General features: G+C 35.4%; 1 protein-coding gene across 8 annotated transcripts in view; it reads right to left on the reverse strand.

Annotated features, from left to right (window-relative positions):
• The window catches only part of PAN3 (poly(A) specific ribonuclease subunit PAN3), a 71,045-nt gene that overhangs the window by 31,786 nt on the left and 18,321 nt on the right, over nt 1-20,938 (reverse strand). For 6 of the 8 annotated variants that reach the window (XR_004305969.1, XR_001552735.2, XM_015852067.2 and 3 more), the window contains exons 3-6: nt 17,598-17,664; nt 15,928-15,998; nt 14,050-14,112; nt 5,274-5,435 (exon numbers count right to left, since the gene is read on the reverse strand). Coding sequence is in view for 6 of the 8 variants with exons in the window: in XM_015852067.2 (XP_015707553.1) it covers nt 5,274-5,435; nt 14,050-14,112; nt 15,928-15,998; nt 17,598-17,664 (363 nt within the window). In the remaining 2 variants the exon portion in view is untranslated. The remainder of the gene's footprint in view (nt 1-5,273; nt 5,436-14,049; nt 14,113-15,927; nt 15,999-17,597; nt 17,665-20,938) is intronic. The other 2 variants (XM_015852068.2, XM_015852072.2) reach the window with 2 other exon arrangements.

The following is a 20,938-nucleotide window of genomic DNA, read 5'->3' on the forward strand; positions in this document are numbered from 1 at the left end:
GATTCAGTTTGCGTTGCATTATTTAGTGTCAAAATTCAGCATCAGAAATATTGCTGGATAAAATTGACTTATTTCTACATAACTACTTAATTAAATGTTCTCACTGAAAACAGCTTTGGTTTGTACAGCCAGATTCTTCAGGACAAAAGCCTACTTACTTCCCTGTGAAGTTACAAACATGAAGTTGCAACCCAAAACTTTTAAAAATTATTTAATAAATTGTTTAAATATTAATTTATTGTTAAAAACTGTAAAAATTTTCCACATTCAAACTGTTTTCTAAATACAGAAAGAAATATCAGAGATTCAGAGCCATCATTCAAAACAAAATATTCCAAGTAGTACAATAAAATTTTAATAATTTGTGGTCAAAAATAGTGTGCTTTATCAAAATTTAAAGCTTATGCCCTAGGCCATGTTTAGATGCACACTGTATTTATTGGTAGTTCCAGCTCTTAAAAAAAACCTCTAAAAGCACATTAGTTTTCATATGAACTAAACCACATTTTCCAGCACTTTGCTCCCAACAAAATGAAACATATCCCAAATACATTACAACAGAGGATGGAATATAACCAAGCTAACTGTTCCATCTTTTCATTACTTTTCAAACACCATACACAACATTTTGCATCAATGAACATACAAACATGCAAAAGCCACTAAGTAGTGTTCACAATGGCCAACAAACCTATAAGTGATATTCCTGGTTCTGAAGAATATCCCAGTCTGACACTATAAAGCTTAAATCCTAGTGTTAGTTTCACATTTCAATCAGCAGTAGACTTGAAAACATCAGTCTAAAAGATGAACAAGCTAATTTATATGTTATTAATGAAAAAACATTTTCATCATTCGGCATTATGCTTAAATTCAATACATGCTCAATTTTGTGACAGATTTCACTTAGTTAGGTTAAGACGAAGAAATAATAACAAATTTCTTCATGCTAGACTAGGCTTAAAGTTTTAAGTCTGAGAAAATCAGGACCTCGTGATAGAGAAAATAAGTACTGAAGACTTAAATATTGTGGGTGATTCAAGGAAAGGAGATGCACAGAGGATTCAAGAGGACATGCAATGAATTACATATTAAGCTGATGTCAGCTGAAAGAAAAGGGTAGAGAATGAAGGATCTCAGCTTCTCACCAAAGCTGGCAGAACCACACAGCATCACTACAACTTCACTGTATGTTTTGGGGTTTTACAGATCAACAGATTTCTGTAGTCTAGGAAGATGACAATTCCCGTTTCATTGACTGTCAATTCCAATACGTATAATTTTTCTCTGCGCTCCTCTACAATGAGCTCCTAAGGATCCAGTGCATTCATTAATAAACTAATCCCCAAAGTGCCATGAAGGATAGAAACACCCTGTAAAACAGGAGGGGTCTGAAACCAAGACTTTTTAAAGGTTGTGCGAGGAGCCTACAGAAGTAGCGGACTGCTCCTTTCCCTCATTTCCAGTTCAGTGCCCACCATCTGAGCCCATTTCTGTAGCTGTAACATCACTCGGTTATTTCTAGTTGCACTATAAAAGCCAGCTACCTGAAGCAAAATTTAAGCAAATTTCATTTCAGAAGAATGTGCTAATGTACTTACCATGCTAAAAACTGGAATCAAGCCTTTTTTTCCTCTTTTTACGTTGTCCTTCACCTCCCAATTCATGTTGATCTGTTCTGACATCCAGAATTGCATAATCCTGTAATGGTTACAGAAAACCACCACTGAACTGTACCCAAGCTATGAGCAGGGCAGTTCTCTGCCACCCTACAATGTGGCATAGATCTCAGAATGTTTTCTTAATTCAAAAAACATGCAAGACAGTTTTTTTTGTGTTGGTTTTTGTATGGGCAGATGTGCAATAGAAGTAGCTTCAGTCTACGCAGAGAGCATAGCAACAATCCTCTCTCCAAAAGGATTCCCTGATGCCCGTGACATCAGAAAAGGACACATTCTGGAATGTCAGAGCAGCCCATCAGATGTTGGAGGTTACTAAGGACTTGAACACAGATCTCCTTCCCTCTCACTACTGAATTTGTGCAACATGCTTCCTTATTTCAAATAATGTGACACAACATCACATTACCCACATGGTTAAATCTAAAAAAATATTTCCCCAACATTACTAACTAGATTTCAATTCCACTCTTCAAAAGTTAAAGACAGTTTCAATAAAGCCAAACAATTTTGCTGAGTTTAGCATGGACAAAACATGTTTGCTACACATTCCTTTAGTTAAAATACTAAGCAGTATTTTTAAGAGTATTAAAACTATAAACTTTTAGAAGTCGGTGTTTTTGATGCAAAATACTTTTAAAATTATTTATAAAACTGTATTCAACTCAAGAAGCAAGAAAACAAAATCAGCTGTTCATGATGCTTAACAATGATCTGTGTAAGAAAAGTTACATCCATTCCTGCTATATTATACACACTTTGGTAATACAATATGCATCTTATGGCATTGCATTGGTTTCCTAACACAGGGCAGGACAGACCGCAAAGGAATGGATTTGCTTTTTGTCTTATTAATTTTTAAATGCAGAACCAGGAACAGCATTCTTTCTGAACTCCACTTTTAAATACTGTGTTATGTTTACGCGATTAAAGTAAAAAAAATTAATAATAATAATAATAAAACAATCTGTATTAAAATCTGTAACTATGCCTGAGAAACAACTATATTGTTTTACAGTGTACCTTGAGAACTACCTTGTTTGGTAAACAACTCATTTTGCAGACAAGCATCTATACACACTTAAAAACATTACTTAACATTGCACCATGAAACAGTGCATTCCCACATTTTAAATCACACATTTACAAGAGTAGACATTCAGTTTTGACACATAAATGTGCTTTCTCATCTTTAATGAAGAAAAAACTGCCTCAAACAGTTGCATTCACTACATTTTAACTTTTCTACTTACGATTGCTTAGCACTCACTATCAGCCTAGATTTAGTTGCTATAATCTATATTCACACCCACAAAATCCTCTGAACAGCTTGTTTTTTGATGTAGATTCTGCATGACTGTTTTTCTACTTCAGGTCAATCTGAAATCTCAATATGAAACTACCGTGGTTTGGTTTTTGGAGACTGGTTTTCTTTTGGCGGTGCCTATTTTTTTCTTAAGGTAATTTCACAAACAAACTTTTTTCCAATAATCACAGCCTTTTTTTTTTTTTTTCCTCTTTTACAATTAATATTTAAAACTTTTAACATTCTTGAGCTTTGATTTAGTAATGATTTGGCTAACGTTCACATGAAAACAAAGACTTACAATGATCAGAACAACAATATCCAAGTAAAACTTATTCGTCCATATAAAGCTGTACATATCCTCATAATCTCATCTACAGCCTGTTTTCCACACCTTCTTCCATTCACTCTTGCTAAAATCTATTATTACTATGCAATCTCTTCCTTATTTCCTTGAGCTGAAACATCCCTTTCTTTTTATTTCCAACGGATGTGCACAAACATGCTATTTAAAGCCCCAGATCTCCACAGTAAACTATGTAATTGCTCTGTGAACCTATAATATAAGATTCTGTATTACAGTTATTTATGTTATTGGTACGGAATACTGAAGTATGGAATTGCAGCAATGCCACCAACCAAAGAAAGCGTGGTGACCTTGGGCTTTCATCTGCTACAATTTCAGCATAGCTTCGGAGGATATAAACACTGAATACAACTGTTCCTGGCCAAAAGCTCCAAATCTCACTGGCTCTTCAACTTCCAAATAATGCTAAGATGTTCCATTTTACTGCTAAACAGAATAGATCAATGACAAACCTTGACATAACACAGAAACTGCAAGAGAAAACAGGGGCTTTTTCTATTCTTTCAATATCCAATTGAAATTTGAAAAATAATTTTCTTTCAATCTTCTCAGGGCAAATAATACACATGGAATCACAGAATGGCTTAAGTTGAAGGAATCTTAAAGATCATCTATGTCCAACCCCCCTGCCATGGACAGGGCTGCCACCCCACTAGCTCAGGCCGTCCAGGGCCCCATCCAGCCTGGCCTTGAATGCATTTAGGAACCCACAACCTCTCCAGTCAACCTGTTCCAGCACCTCTCCTAATCAAGGCTGACAGTCCTTTAGATAAACACAGGTAAATCAATCTGCCAGTCTTTCACTTAAGAAAAAGTTTTTCTCTTCTTTAATGAAGTAAAAAACTGTGCTTCTTCACTGGCTCCAACCATTCATCTGCAGCCTTACTTGGTCCTTCTACCAGTGCTTCATTTCTTTCTGCCAGTGGTTCTGCTGCTTCGCCAGCAACAAAGGGCCAAGACAAGACTTAGGGCTAAGTGACTGCATGAAGTATTATCAGTTTGGGACTGATTAGCAGTTTGCTGCATTCAATCTCAGTAGTTAAAAAAGTATCCAGCCATTAAGTAATGCAAAATTAGTACTGGCATTACAGGGCTCCAGTGTGAGCTTCACATGAACCCTAATATGACAAAGATTTAGTGAACCGAAAGAAGTTTCAGAGGCCACCAACTCTAGTTATCAGTAAGTCTGCTGCTGATTTACCTATTGCAAATACTTAAAAACACAAAAAAGAAAACAAATCTACACAAAGACTGGAGTAACCACCTCTGAAGCACCACTTCAGTGCAAAATAGTAGTAGCAGCAGTGTTGTAATTATGACAACTACAATAACTTTCATCTAAACCCTGTCTCAAGGGATGCTGAGCAGATTCTTCCCAGAAAAGAATCATTCTTCATTATCACATCAAAGATAACCTGCTGCTTCTGAGTAAGATACGCTCAAGTCCAGCTCCTTAGGAGAATGAAGAATGTAAAACTAGAGTTTCCAACACAAAACTTAAACTATTTCAACCACAGATATTTACACTTTCTGATCATGATAGTTACATTCTACACTAAAGGATTTTTGTTGCAGTCTGTCAATCGTTTTAACAAAGGTCACTAATTTTCACAGTAAGAACTTGCCTGAAACAGAAAGCAGTGGTTGCATTTGTCTGCTTTTAAAACACATTTAAACATTATTTTTGCTTCTCCTCCATAGAGTATAACAATCAAGCAAGTACATAACACATGAGAAGGGGAAGATAACAAAATAAAATCTGAGTCACTCTCCCTGAAGGGGGTCAGTATGCCTGTTTGGAAAACATTTTATCCAATTCCAACTCTTATTTAGAGTAACTGTTTCTAACATTTTCTAGAATTTAAAATAAATCATCCAAAATACAGAAAAAGTGACTAGCTTAAAAAAATAAATAAATTACCTGTAAATTGTTTTCTGTGACTCTGTTCCACCAAACCATATTGATGGGTACTCCTGTTTTACACCTGTCAGTCAGACAGCCAATAGGGTTCTTTGATTTTCTTGCTTTTGATCCCACCGGAACTATCCTCTCATCCAGCATCCCCAGTCGATACTTCCTGGGCTATGAAAAAGAAGGAGAGAAACCAGGCCACTCCTAGCAACCCTCATCTAAAGCTACACTACTTCACTGTGATACAATTTCTGGAATGGTGGAAAAGGAAACAATTTGCAGGTAAAATTTGTAATTTTTCTGAGACTGTTTCCTTTCAATCCTTACTATTTGGTTTCAATAAGCCACACCACTTCAGGGATTAATTATTCGTATGCAAATCTTTCCACCAAGTGTCAGCCAACTGAAATACAAGTGTATATATATATTCAGAAATTCAGTAAAGTAAGATGTTTTTAAAAATAATCTGTATTTCCAGATACCTTCAACCACATCATAATACAGAACTCCAGTTCTTCCTTTGATATTTCTTTCTAAACAAAAAACAAGTTATCACTGACTTTTAGATGCTTCTTTTTTAAGTTTAAATTTGCCAAGATTTCAAGAAGAATAAAAAATAAAACCAACAAAAACAGGTACAACTAATGACACAAGAACTCAATGGAAAAAACATTTATGCTCAAGTTCATGTTCAAAGAACTAACTACAGTTATGGCCTCTCTTCTGAGAAATGAGAACTACCATAATAAATGCATAGGAAACTGTCTTGAACTTGAGAAATGTGACTTATGAAGATGCAGGAGATAGTTATGCCTCTGCAGGACTCAAATTTGTATCATATTTATAATGATTTCTAAACATGAAACTACCTAAAAAAGCTTGAGATTAACATTATATTCAAAACACACTAGAAAAAAAATCTGTTAAAGACTTTCATGCAAGTGAAGTAGGTAAGTTATCCTAGTTTCTCTAGGGTTCTTCAAACCAACGTGTACTTTCTTCAATAGCGAATACAGCCAGAATAAATATTTCAGAATGCATACAGAAACAAAATCTTAGTCTAAATATATGTATTAGATAAAAAAATCAGACTGAATTGCAGGGGCTGGTTTGTTTTTCTTTTACTTTTTGATGTGAAAGCGCAACTATCACCATCAAGATATATGGTTTCATCAATCAAAGCTTAACTTACCTCTTTATTCAGGTATCTACTTCATCTGGCAACTTAGAAATCTTAGCAAGAAGTACCTTGATAATCATTTTAAAAACAGTCTTTCAGGAAACAAGATGACATTCTAATTGGAAAAGATTCCTCACTCACATACAATCTGTATAAGGACTACTCTGAAAGTAATGCCTCTTTTGTTATCACATTGGCCCACAACATCAGAGGCTGATGTCAGCATGACAGTAATACATTCCCACCAACACTCCATTACATTCTGTTACCGTGCAACAGATGGCAGCAGAGAAGCAGTCTGACAAAACAGCATAGACTGTGGAAGATCATATGAAGCAAAGGTATGTCACTGAACTCCTCCATGTGAAAAAAAATGGCGCCCACTGACATTCACTGATGCTTGTTCAGCATTTATGGAGACCAAATAGGAGATGTGAGCACAGTGAAGTGATGAGTGGTGCATTTTAGCAGTGATGATGACAAAAGACAAGCCCCGTTCCAGATGTCCATGCAGATTTCTTTTTTTTTTTTTTTTTTTTTAAAGAATTAAATAAAAATAAATAAAAAGTGCACCATGCAGACTCTTGATTCATGACTGGGAAAGACATACATCTAATGATGGTGACTACACTGAAAGACAGAGTTTTGTAGCTGAGAATTTGCTCTATCAGATAGTGTTATTGTGCTCTTTGTATCTGTTGTAGTTTTCATGGAGACAAATAAGAAGCATTACCTTCAGAGCAACCTATATAAAATACAGGACAAGACTGGCATGAAATGGATGAAAACCCAAAACCGATCTACCGGTCCAATTCCCTGAAGTCTTCTAGGCTGAAAGCTTTGGAAATAATTAATGCTGGGACCAGTCAGTAGTAGCTCATTTGCCCATAAAAGAAGAAGAAGCCCAACACTGACCATGAGCTACAAAGGCAATAAACTGAATAATGATCAAGTTAATGAACTTCCATAACAATTAAAATGATTGAATTTCAGTTACAATAAGAAATCTGCTAAGTTGTGATGGGTAGGTGCAACGTCCTCTTGTAATTCCAATATAAACTGCTAACAGTAGAGCTAAATATAGGTTGTTTATGGGGAGGATCACTCTACTGTTGAGCAACTTGGCATCTTAGTAATTAAAAGAAGACTAGTAATATCTTGAACGGTAAAAGTTTTAAGGTCTGAGAAACTAGACATACAAATAATATTGAACTTTAGAGGGAAGTTTGAGTGTAGCATGTTATTTTCTTAGTTTGACTTTGGAAATAATAGTGTCATGAAGGAAATCTCCTGACATTTCCATCATGGTTTCCCCATCTCTCTCACAATGTTCCCTCAAGTGCAAGGCATCGCCTGACCCAGATTTCAGGACCACAATCTGGTGCTCCATCACATTCTTATTCACAAAGGGTTTTTGACTTCTTAGTAATAAAAGGTGATCTACAAATGTTTGGAAAAGGAGAAACAAAACAAAAGAGGAACTGAGCCAATGTGGAAAGAGATTATTTCCTTTTCAGTGGAATTCAGATTCCTGGCAACAGAATGAAACTATTTTAGGCTTCGAGGGAATATGTTAGGAGGCTGAGAGAGAAAAACAACAGTTAATTCTATGCCATAAAGCAATGTTAAACAAATGTGAACTCTCACAGCCTTACTGGAAAAAAATAACCTAAAAAGTCAAAGATGACTGGATGAGATGAAACTGAAGATTGATTTCATTATCCATTACAAAACATTATCAGAAGATTACAAGGCCGGGATTCCATTGTTAAAAAAGAAAGATACTAAAAGATGGACAATACAACATCAACATTTGGAGAAAAACTGTTTGCACTGGAATCATTCTAAATTATAATGATTTTCAATATGAAGAATTGCATTTGAACAAGAAACCCAATCTGAGCTTACGTAAGAGTACAAAACAAACTGTCTGCCAAAAGGAGAGATTCTATAGAAATGAAAGAACAAGAGACTGAGCAGTTCAGAAAAGAATATCAAGTTTTCTATATCCCTGCCTCCTACACAGGGCAATTAAAAAAGCAGAAACAGAGCACTGCACCTTAGAAATCAACATGCACAGATAATTTCTGAACTGATACATCTACATGAAAAACAAGCATAACCATCTACACAAACAAGCCCAATTTATTGGCATGAGGACAACTCTTTTGGAAAGTTACAAAAGAAATTGCACTTTTGCTTTCATAAACTCCTTCTATAATGCAAAATACAAACAAATCTGTTCAACCATACAAATTTCATCACTTTTTCTTTCTTTCCTTAGGAAGGTGGTAATAGCATTTGAATACTTAATCTCTAAGCATATATTTCTCAAACTAATTTGCAGCTCTCAAGATGGTTACATATTCCAGAAAAGTTAGAAAAGGTCTATAAAATGTCACCCTTGCTTAAAAACGAAAAATAAGGTAACATTTTATATTGTAGTTTAAGAGGAAAAAAACAACAAAATCAAATTATTACAAGGCAATATTCAGAGTTTAGCTCCTCCCAGGCACAGAAACAAGTAGTAGTAGTAGTAATTTCTGGTTGCAAGCGTTTACATGAGGAAGGGAACAGCTAACTACATCTAATTGCTAGCAACACCTCGGATCCCCAGGGTGAGACGGGTAAGCATTTTCAACCACAGCTAATAATTATAATCCTTGCCCTGTTAAAACCAAGCTGCTGCCAGCAATTAATGGCAGAAAGCTATTGGTTCCCATGATTAGAGGGAAAGTGTTATACTGGGAAAGATAAACCCCCAAAGTCTTAGAAACAATACACTCAAACAGGAAATCTACTCTAAAACCAATAAGGACCTGTGTAGCATTCTTCACATCAGAACACTACTACAGATGAGTAACTTTAATTAACCCATGCTAGAGAATTTTCCTCAAGTCAGCTTAATTACTTGCCTCCCATTCATTCAAAATGGAGCCTGGAAACGTGTTTAGCAGGTCTATTTTCTTCCTACAGTCTGCTTCAAAAAAGCTAAGCCTCACCCCTAGTTTCTCCTGTTTCATAGAGAAAGCAAAGCAAGAAACGTGGTAGGCAATGTTGCACTTCCTCCTTCCAGTTCAGGGATTGGATATACCAGCATTATCAGGCTATCCTAAAGAATAAGAAAACTAAAGAAAAGGCTCAATATGATCCCAACTGTAAAGACTCCTCCTGTCTAATAATTTTTACGTAATATTTAAGTCTGGATAAATAAGCAAATCAAACTAAATAATTTCAAAGTTATGAACTACTGAAGACAGACTATTCAGGATCACTCATGTTCCAAATTACGGCTTTTTTTTTTTTTTGCTTAAAAATGCACTTATCTGCTATGGGCTTTAAACATTAGATTTACAAGACAATTTCTATATTAAAAAATATACAGTTTAACACACAAACATGTGAGCAGACCACGGTGTTTTAAAGCCACACGAGCTCTGGTAAGTCTACGTGTATATACTGAAGCAAACACTTCAACCTTCTCTATCTCAGGATGAATCAACTAGCACTACTTTATATTAACACATTTTAAAAGTTATTGCAGTAACATTAACCAGGATTCATGTACAGTGAGTTGATTTGTGTCTTGTGCACAAACACATGCTGTCCAACAGGAAAATTTAAGTATACTATATCTTAATTTTGCAATATTGCTATTTTGCCAGACTACTGAAACTGAACAAGCATTTTTATATTCTTTCTTAAAAAAATAAGAGCATGAAAGCTAACTATAAACCAAGAACTCCCTCACAGAGCTTGCAAAGGACTCCTGAACAGCTAGCTCAGGAGCTACTTCGTCCTTCCTTCCAGCTGCTCTCATCAGCGGTATTTTCATCCAACAGCCACAACATGAGTTGTAAATTCTACAAAGTATTACATCTGAATATTAGGTTACTCTTTGCAACCACGCCCATAAGATGTGCAAGCTGGTAATATGAATAAGAGAAGCTGTCTTACCATTACTTCGTAAGCCTTGCAGCTAGTATAGCTACAAGTCTTTTATGTGGTTTAGAATTTTGCTAAGCACGACACTCTCCCACTTCCTATTTCATTACAGTTTCTTATTGGCACACAGGCAGCCTATGCTTATTTTCCTTTCCTCAACATCTGAAGGTTGAAGCTTTTCTTTTTTTCTTTTTTTTTTTTTCTAGTATGAAATCCACCATAAAATAAATAAATAAAAAAGAGGAGACTTTTGATCAAAAGTCAAAACTCAGTGCCTGGTTGGTGACTTCTTGTATGCTTAAAAAATTGGAAGTATATAAACATTGAAAATATTTCCTGTTTACCGTTTTAATGTTTATGTTACGTATTGAGATTTCATGCACAATTCCATCCGTAATCTCTAGCCTCCTCACTTTTTTTCTTTCAATTGTTCATAAAACCTTGATCTTTACCCGGGACAGAACTTCAAACTAGGTGAAAAGTGTCATGAAGAGATAGTAAATAAATAAATATTCTTCTGCCCAAATTAAATCTAAATGTGCAGCATGGCATGGAAACAACTCTCACTCCACAGCAATATTCACTGCAACATGTAAATCTTGTTTCAACCAAATTTAAAGATGAAAGCTCCAATAAACAGGGTGCTACACCAAGTATTTTAATCTATAGCAAAGGAAAACTTTTGAGGAGCGCATACTAAACCCAGTGTATTTCAGGAGTATGTAAGCTGAAGACACGAAAATCCTGAAAAGTTCAGAAGGACCTATGGAAAATTGACAAAATTTAGTCCCTACTCTCAAATTTTGCAGGTTAATTAGGTTGGGTAAGGTGTGAAACAAAAATGGCTGAGAGCTAGAACACATTTAGATATACAACAAAGCTCCCTACTAAGAAATTAAAACCATCTGATGAACCAAATAAGCTGGCTTTCCTTTGCTACAGAAAATACTTCTATGTGGAAAAGACTTGCCAGAGTACCACCATCTCAAAATACAAGTTCACAACTAAAAGCACAGGGAAAAGGACTAAAGACTTTGATGTAGTTTTATTTACTAAGCATATGATTTGTATATTTTTCTTGCTGCTTGTGTCTGTGGGTCCATACAGTATATCTGACACACTCAGACATAAAAACAAAACCAGCAAAGCTCTTGTTATTGTAGCTAATCAAGTGCTACACTATTAAATCATCTTACTCTGTTTATTTCTTTCAAATACACAATAGGGTGAGACAACAAAAACATAAGAACTCATCAATATGAGAAGCATTAAGCACTCCCATAATAAAGTGCCTTAATAACAAGAGTTCTCACATGACAATCACTAATCCACACACAAAACTCAAGGTAAGTGAAGAATCCACTCAGTATCATATTTTTGATTGTGACATGTGTAGTATTTACTAAGACAATAACATTATACAGAACAATTTCAGTAAGTGAAAGTTCCAAAGAAAATAGCAAAGCAGGTCAGACATCATACCCTTAAAACACATTTTAAATAGAGAATTTTGTACTACCTGCAAATATTTATTAGTTTTCTTTACATCATAACCTGTTTTGCTATATTCCTCCAACTCTAAGTTCAACCCACGTGACTATGAGGAGTTTGCAGCCATAATTCTGCACAGTGATATATGGTGGCATTTGGCAATGACCTCAGCTACAAGGAATATGCTTCATGTCTTTGAAGTGGTATTCAAGAGGCTGTGGAACATGGAACAATTTTCATTATACGTACATAAAGCAAAACCAAACACAGCATGCTTGACTCTTCAATAAACACTACAGAATAATATGCAGACAAAGTAACCAGAAGCATCAAGACAGAGCTGGAGATGGGGTGCTGGAAAAAATACAGCTTCCCAAATGGTAACAAGACTAGATGGAGGGAAGAACACTCTGAGATATAGTTTAGATCTTACAGAGAAGCTCTTGCACTCTTTAAGAAGAGTTTGCATTTACACTGATCAGTATTATGGGCAGTGTTTTGTTTCAAAACTTTGCTCTCTGAGTATTTGTTACTTCTGATCAAAGTATGGATCGCTAGAAAGAACACAAATAGCAGCCTGTTCTCAGAAAACTTCAGTCCAAACAATCTCTCCTACACTTTCCACTTCAATCTAATTTGGAGTCTGTCAGTCTTGGCTTGTAGTCAGCTAAAACCAGTGGAAGGAGTTCTAAAAACAAATTCTGCAAAACACATACAATTAACATTAAAATTGCACTGAAGTTCACTGCAGCAAACCAGCTCTTTCCTTGCAGATTGGGAACTAACATAACAGCAATCCCCACGTTAGGGGCTCTCCTCCTCTAGGCGTTCAGAGCCATTACACAACGGAAATAAACGAGGAACTTTTCTGAAGAGTTGAGTTTCCATGAGGATTGAAGGTATATATGAAAATAAAACATAAGTAAACAATGTTTTTTATTATCCCATAAGGCTGACCAGTGGCTAGCAGTAGAACTCTTTAGTCCAGATTGGTGGTAACAGTCTCAGAACAAATTTAAGCAAAAAATTTCATCACATATTTCTGATATTTTTGAGTATCAAGTGGCCATTCCCTTAGCATCAGATACTCATCAGTTATGCTGCATGTATTTTTAATGAACTGTTTACCAGAACCAAAATGAATGCAATCAAATGAGTTTTCCAACTCATTCCAAGATTATTTCCAGGTTTCTAGAAGAACATTTTTCTAGATAAAAACCAAAAGTCAATTTTGGAAAAAAAACACCCAAGAACTTCAAAATGCTAATCTATATATATATATATATATTTTTTTCCAAACATAAAACTTATTTGAATAAAAAACAAAATAAGAAGTGTGACATTACTCTCAGGAGAGCGGGTTAGTCTATCACTAACTCTAGCTGTTGTTCCATGCTTCACAAATCCTATTTGTGCATTGTAAGTTAATACTTACCTGAAAATCTCTTATAGGAAATTCACTTTAAGGTTGCTTGTCTTACTGCATGTAGAGTTACAACAACCGGACAGTAAATCCAGCAGGGTTTACAGTTGACAGAACCTCCACCAAGGCTCCATCTATAGAAATACTTAGCTCCTTTGATTTCATTTTAAGTATCCTATAAAATGTCTTTAAATAGTAATCTTATCTTTCCTGGAATCTAAAATTGAAATGCAATTTAATAATTTCTAAACAGAGAAAACAATGTATACGAACATTCTCAAGGTTAAAGAATTATTTTAACTTTTAAACTAAAAAAAATTAATAAAAAAAGATTAAAGGCTTCTAAAAGCTGTATCCAACGTTTTTAAGCATAAGAACAATCATAAGCAATTTCAATAGCCCAACCACACTGACTAGTTTCAAAGAACCTAACTAATTAAAAAGCAAGTATATTCAAAATTATAATCATTATTTTTTTAATTTTATTATGAAATGTAAATTCACACGGTTTGCCCACTATTAGAGGGTTGCCAGGATAACACGATCAGTAATATTCAGAGATGAAAGTTAATAAATTTAAATTCATTAAAGACATCCACTTAAATAGTTTCCATAAAAACGTGTAATACAGTTTTATATAACACAAACATTCAGGTTTTACACAATTGCAAATAACTTAGTTCTATATATTTAAAATATCACAATTCTAATTTGTAAAGCAAAACAATTACTCTTTATTCACTTACCAGGACTGTATTATATCTGTCCTCCAAGTCAGTGATAAACGAAGGAAATGCTGGTTTTGCCAGCTAGTTCAGAACAAACAAAACCTTAGCCCTGGGCTCTTAGCAAGAAAATGGAAAGTTGTTTTTTGGTTTTTTTAAACAGTAGATGTTATAAACACCTACATTTCAGCCAGTCACCAAGGCTCCCTTTAAAGTCAATGAACAGAAACGTGCACTCCTAGGTGGCTTGTGTTACAGCTGGTCGCAAACGCTGGCCAGTTAAGGCATATTGCTCAAGCTCTAAATAAAATCAAGCTACTGAGGTACAGGGACAAATCATGTAAGTTTTCAAATACCCAGCACTCAAGCATTTGATTCAAGGAAATTATTTAACACATTTGAATGTGATGCTCAATATGTACTAAAAATATTGAGAAATGGTTTGCAAACTATCTTCTGGTGGTCAAAGTCAGACAGCCCCAACAGAACTGAGATTAATTTCTTGGGGCTCTATAAATCAAGTATTAACCACTTAAATCAGACAGTGACATGGGTCTTATGTAGCATGCTTTTCTCAGTATCAGCCAAGTGCTCATTGAAGCTGCTTATCTCTCTCTCCTGACTACAGAGGGAGCCTGGATGCCTAGATTTTAAGACAGTTCAGGTCATATAAGACAAAAACCTCCCTATTACCAACGTTATTCATCAACATTTGCACTGATATACATTACAAGATAGAATTAACAATCAACAATAAATGATTAATATTGAAAGCAAAGCAAGGCCTCTTTCAGTTAATGCCAGTTATGTCTGAAATATTAATTGGGGAAAAAACCCAAGTCAATCAGTTTTCATAATCTCTTTGTACTACTTTTGTAGCAAGTCATTTAATAGCTGATTCTTTCTTGGGAAAAATAAACTAAGTCAGAAAAGACTCTTCTTTTGTATTTGAGCTTTATGTTATTTGAGCTTTCTGTTTGCTTAAATTTTGTACTAATTAATTTCCAAGTTCTTCAGTATTAGGAACAGTGGTTCTTTTAGCACACTTTTGTACTATAAGTCATTTTCTATTGCATTTATGCTTTACATACATACAAATACATACCCACACATACATAGTGATTGCAGACCAAGTTTAAAAAGGAAATACAATTTCATTCTTACTCTCCTCAGTAAGTAGGTAAACACTAGTCAAGTTATTTGAATGAAACTTCCAGTGCACTCTAGCTGGCATTAAAGAAAGGTGCAATTCAGCGATTCCATGTAGTTTTGATGCATAACATTAGGAAATGATATTCTACAACTTTATTTTACTTCAAGAAAAAAAGAGTTTCATGGGCCAACTATGGCCATTATCTTTAAGCTTCACCTGGAGGAACAATAAAAAGCTTATTTGCCAACATATAAATAAGGTTATATGAAAAGTCATAAGCATGCTGATATAGCACACTTTCAGAAAGGGGAAACTACCAAGCCCCAAGTTCCCAATGTTATCATCATAAAATGACCTTCAAAGTGAATGCATTTCAAGCTAAGAATTACTTAAACATCCTGGATAAATAAATGGTGGGAGTGATTCATGTATTCAAAACTTGTTACTGTGAAGGCACAAGATAAATCACCTCCAAGACTCAGATTAATAAAAATTATTTGTTCTCAAATTTAAAGGACTATGCCTTAAGTTTTACATTTAAAGCATTCATATAAAATTCATGCTTGGAACATTTTGCAATAGCAGCAGTCTGATCATGCATAGCAGAAGTTAAAAAAGATCTCATGTTAGCCTAGTAGTATTAGAAGATTCATTCTTATCTCACCCAGTATTTCAATTTATTCCCAATCTTATTCTCTCATAAATCAATATACAAACATTCTGCTTAAGATTTAGTTACTGCCTACCTTTCTCCTCTGTGAAACACTGAGGGCAGCAAAGTCATTAAACAAGGATGAATTTGGTGAAGTTAGTGGATCTGTAGAAAGAATGCCAAACAACGTTACATACTTCCAAGATTAAAAAGAAAGCTTACAATTTTTTATGTTTGAATGGAAGAAATACATCACACAAAATTATGTTTAACAACTACACAGAAAAATTGCAGTATTTGTTAGATTTCATGCAACAGCACAAATGAAATGGTGCTTATTAACAGAATTTATTACATTCAGTTGTTCAACACTATTTAAAGTCCATCCAATGTTTCAAATCCTTTATCTCCAGCTACCTGAAATTATCTTCTCTATACCAAATAATATGGATGCTATTTGTCACATACTAATTTCAACCACAACTAAAGATAGCAAAAGTCCACATTCTTCTAGCAGCTTCTTTATTGCTTTTTCTTTGCCCCTACGCCAAATTGAAGCACCAAAATATATATATATGTATATATAACAACAATCACAGATGCAACTTAAACACAAAAGTCCATACTAAATATAACTATCAAATTAAGACATTAACATCACCTGTTAAAACAGTAACATTTTAACGAAACACTCTTCGGTATTAATCAATACTCCTTTAAAGGTTAGTACTACAAATAAAGGAGAACAAAGGACCACAGACATAACAGAATTTAATGTTCCTTCCAGAACTCAGTCTGGTTTTTCTCCTTCGCTTGCATCAACATCACTATTTGGCCTGTCACACTGGCAGTAGAACTTCACGGCACTGAATAGCTAATTGTTTAGCGGCACAAAGCACAAAACCTACTGGAAATGAAACAGGAGGAAGGAAAACAAGAACAAATTTTGACTTTCAAATTAATTTTCTTAGGAGTAGATACTACCATACTTTTTTCTTTCTTTTTTTTTTTTTTTTTTTAGCATAATATAAATAGCATTGGAAACACAAATAGAGTTCCATATCATTTATACAGCAATTTTCAGCACAGAATATTTAAACACTACTCTCTTATTGAAAGAAGTTGGTTTGACAGCTACAGCTGCAATCATCTGCAGTGCCTGTTATAATTTGGAATGGAAATCTTAAAAGCATGTTACGGAAGTTCAATACACTTTTCACAGTAGTTTAGTGAACTCATAAGCCTACACTGTGGAGATGTACTGTTTGGTTGAAACACATGTAATGTACTCCCTTAAAGTTAAAAACCTGTATATTCATTCCATAGAGTAACTACCATGAAAAGCACAATAAAAAGGGATATTATTGTGGACCAACATAAGCACTTACTTAAGCTATCAGTGCTTTATAGTGGATATCTAAACTAGCATCTCATTTGATGTGAGAAAATAGATAAATAGATAATGTTTGCAGTAGGCTGTTTTTTTTTGTTGTTGTTGTTTGTTTGTTTTGAAGTAATTTATTTGTTTTGTTACTTAGGTTTTCCCCATTGCAGAAAAAGAAGGCTGAAAATTTATGAATTCTGCAGCACATGAGTTTCAGACTACAGGAAATACTTATGTACTATATACCACAGGACATAAAGTTCTCCTGCATCTCAAATCAGATAAGAGGAGAAAACCTGTCTTACAGCTCACTTTTACTAAAGGAAAATTACTTAAACTCCTACACATACTTTTGTATGTGTTACTTTATAGATACTTACCATGGCCTGCATATTGCTTGGCACTGTCATTGAGAAGGCTAGGAGAGCTGCTGCTATTTGTCATCCTCTGAAAAAACAAGAAAATAAAATTGCACATAAAATAAAGCTACAGAAATTAGGTGAGAGAGCTGAGAGCGGTATTTAGAAAGTTTTAGAAAGAGTCGTCTGTTGTTGAGAGAAGCGTTTAGTAAAACATTTCAAGTGAGAACAATGAAGGCCAGAAATGACTACATACTAAACCAAAACACTGTTCTCTAGCTTGGGAGGCTTTATAAAACCTACAGTTTTCTTTCTGTACAACAGTGTTAAGATAAGTCAGTTATTCCGTTGTAATTTCTTTTAAATGTACACTCGCTACGCTCCTTCACTTATTTCACACCATCATCACCCTGTGAAACTTTTCTAACCAAAATACTCAAATTAGTATCATATTTGATGGGGAGGAAGCTGTTCGTGTTGGTTTGTGGTCTCCTGGTTGGTTCTTTTTTCAACAAAAGAACGGGACCTTTCAGCAAAATCACATGATTCTTGTTAGCCAGCAGGATGCACAAAACCTGCTCAACATTCCTCCTAGGTCCTATGTGCTTCTACAGCACTCCTCTGGAGGTGCCACCTGGACTAAATGAGGCAGTGCTGCACTAAGAGTTCCAACTGCTTTGACACAGATATTAAGCAGCAGCCATTTACTCCTACTTATTGTCTTCTTTGTCCAGTCTCCCAGCTGGAGGAAAAAATGCACAAAGAACAGCGGAGCAATGTCAAGAAGCATCCTCTCCAAGAGATGCCACCTATAATTTGTTAACATACTCCCTGCAGTACTTTTGGCCTACACCAGCTAGGAGTCTCCCAGCCAAACTTCAGTCAATGAGAAATTCTGAGATCCCTTCAAGTAGACAGTCTGCACACAACAGCTGCTTTCGTGGGTGAGTGTACACCAGCACAAACAGATCATTCCATGCCAGCTGGCCCCTTGTGCCAAGGAAAGTTTCCAGGCATGTCTCACTCAATAGTCTAGACACAGACTAAGACTCAAAACTGGTCACTGAAGTTGTTCTTCATGCTCTCATTTTTCCACTGCCAATCTGAATTCTGGTGGCAGATGGCAAAAATAGCCTACTGCATAACACGTCAATACTATGTCACCCAATTCTTGACTAGATGGGGAAATAAAACAACATAGCAAAGCAATATGCACTACCAGAAAAGGAACTTTAAGAAAGTTTTTATAAAACCTAGGTATCCTAAACATGTATCTTAATGTTATCCTCTCAATAGCATATTCAATCTATATACTACTGTCAACTGACATGCTAGTCTCCTTTACTGCCTTCTCTACTACATTAGGAAATACTACTTTTCTGAAAGAGTGGTCAGGTGCCAGAATGGGCTGCCCAGGGAGGTGGTGGAGTCACCAACCCTGGGGCTGTTCAAGGAACATTTGGACATTATGTTGAGGGTGTTGTGAGAACTATCTGTGACAGGTGGACAGTTAGACTGGATGATCGTGTAGGTCTTCTCCAACCTTGGTGATTCCATGATTCTATGATCTGTGCTCCAATCTACAGCAAGCCTGATACCACCACTGGGTTTTCCCCAACAACTCTTCATTCAGTATAAGAACGTAGCTTGATATGATGCAGTACTAGAGTACATGCAGATGAGAAATTTGAAATGAGAAACAGTATTTGTCTTATGTGCTGTCCCTATTTTGATGCCACCCACCTCGCATCCATAGAGATTGCATTCACTCTACTCCAAAACTGTATTTGTAAAGGATCTCTACAGTGTATTTGCTCTTAGCATTTGGTACGTGAACACTGTTCCTTTTAGGGAGTGATTTAGGAATCCAATGGAAACCTTTCAGATTTGCAAATTGTCCAGGCATTGATTAAAAATAGTGTTTATGTCTACTTCTGACACTCAGATTTTTATAATGATTTTAATGCAAACTGTAATGGCCCATCATAATGGTGATACATAAGATATTGATATCTAGGCTGGTATCAAAAAAATCATTGAGCAAATGGCTTAAACTGGGAACCAAGCTCTTCTCTGCCATCAATATTTTTCTTCTTCAAGTAGAGGAATTAAGCATTCAATCAACAGGCTTGGGATGTGAATGTGACTGCAGTGATGAAAATCAGTGCCAATATGATCAATAAAAACATAGTATGCACACTGGAGACACTGCAGCAGAACACATTGTTTAGTATCCTAATAGCACTGTGCAAAGAACTTACTGAACCTACAAATGTCAAAAGGCTTATTCAAGGTCTAAACATTTCATATGAACCATGGTTCCAAAAACAGCTTACTGATGTTGTGCACCTCTTGCTGTAATTGTTTGTAAGCTGCACCTTGAATGAGGTTAAAAAAACAACACTTCAACAGCCATTTCCATTAATTTTTCATCTTCCTCACCATTTATTACACATGCACAAGCTCCTTAACATTATCCATGGAAGTCCTGCACATAATCAAGTAAAGGACTTAAAAGATGTTTTAATATCAGAGTTTTCTACCACATCCAAAAGCATTTAGTCTTAATTAAGCTTGTTTCTGTACATCATTTTTACTAAGTCTACTTGTGAATGTCTTAAGCAACAAATAAATTATAAATTACAGCAAGCATTATTTGTTATTAATGTTTTCTGGACAACAGGTTTTTATTTCCAAATAACACTCTGTCTCTTAGTAGCATTCAACTATTTTTCATTCAAATTCAATTTCAAGAATAATCCAACCACAAGAAACTCAAGCCCAAAAGAAGAAAGCTCCAGAAAGGTAAGAGCAATGACTACGGGCAGAAGAAAGAGAATTATTCATTCCTATTAAGCCTGCCAGGCAAAGCAAGCACACACGTATCAGTTTCTAACCTGTATTAATACATCATGACTTTCACCACATCGAAGTTCATATGGAAAGAACTTTGGCACAACTGCGTGCCACTCCAATGTCACTCAGGTCCATAAAAATTCCTCCCCTTCGCCTGCTTGGTGCTATGATTTATTGAGGTTCCTTAAGCCGTAGTTAAAATTCAACTAGGCTGACTGGCATACATTCCACCCCTCTCCCTTTAAAGGAACTAAAAAGTTGTTTCTGTTCACATCTCAAAAGAGAGCTGCTACAGAACAAAACTGTCACATTCAGCCCCGTCCAAGGATTTCACTTGAAGCTTCAGCTTGCACTGTTGAAGTTTCTATCAGTGACAAAATATAATCCCTTACTTCACAAGGGAAAAAAAATAATTGAGAAAAAGTTTCAGATTACAATGTCAATGCCTGAATATTCAAGCAATACAGGAGAGCGAATATGCTCACTCAGAAGTACTTTATTCCCCC

This window comes from Coturnix japonica, chromosome 1, assembly GCF_001577835.2.
Source record: "Coturnix japonica isolate 7356 chromosome 1, Coturnix japonica 2.1, whole genome shotgun sequence".
NCBI lineage: Eukaryota > Metazoa > Chordata > Aves > Galliformes > Phasianidae > Coturnix > Coturnix japonica.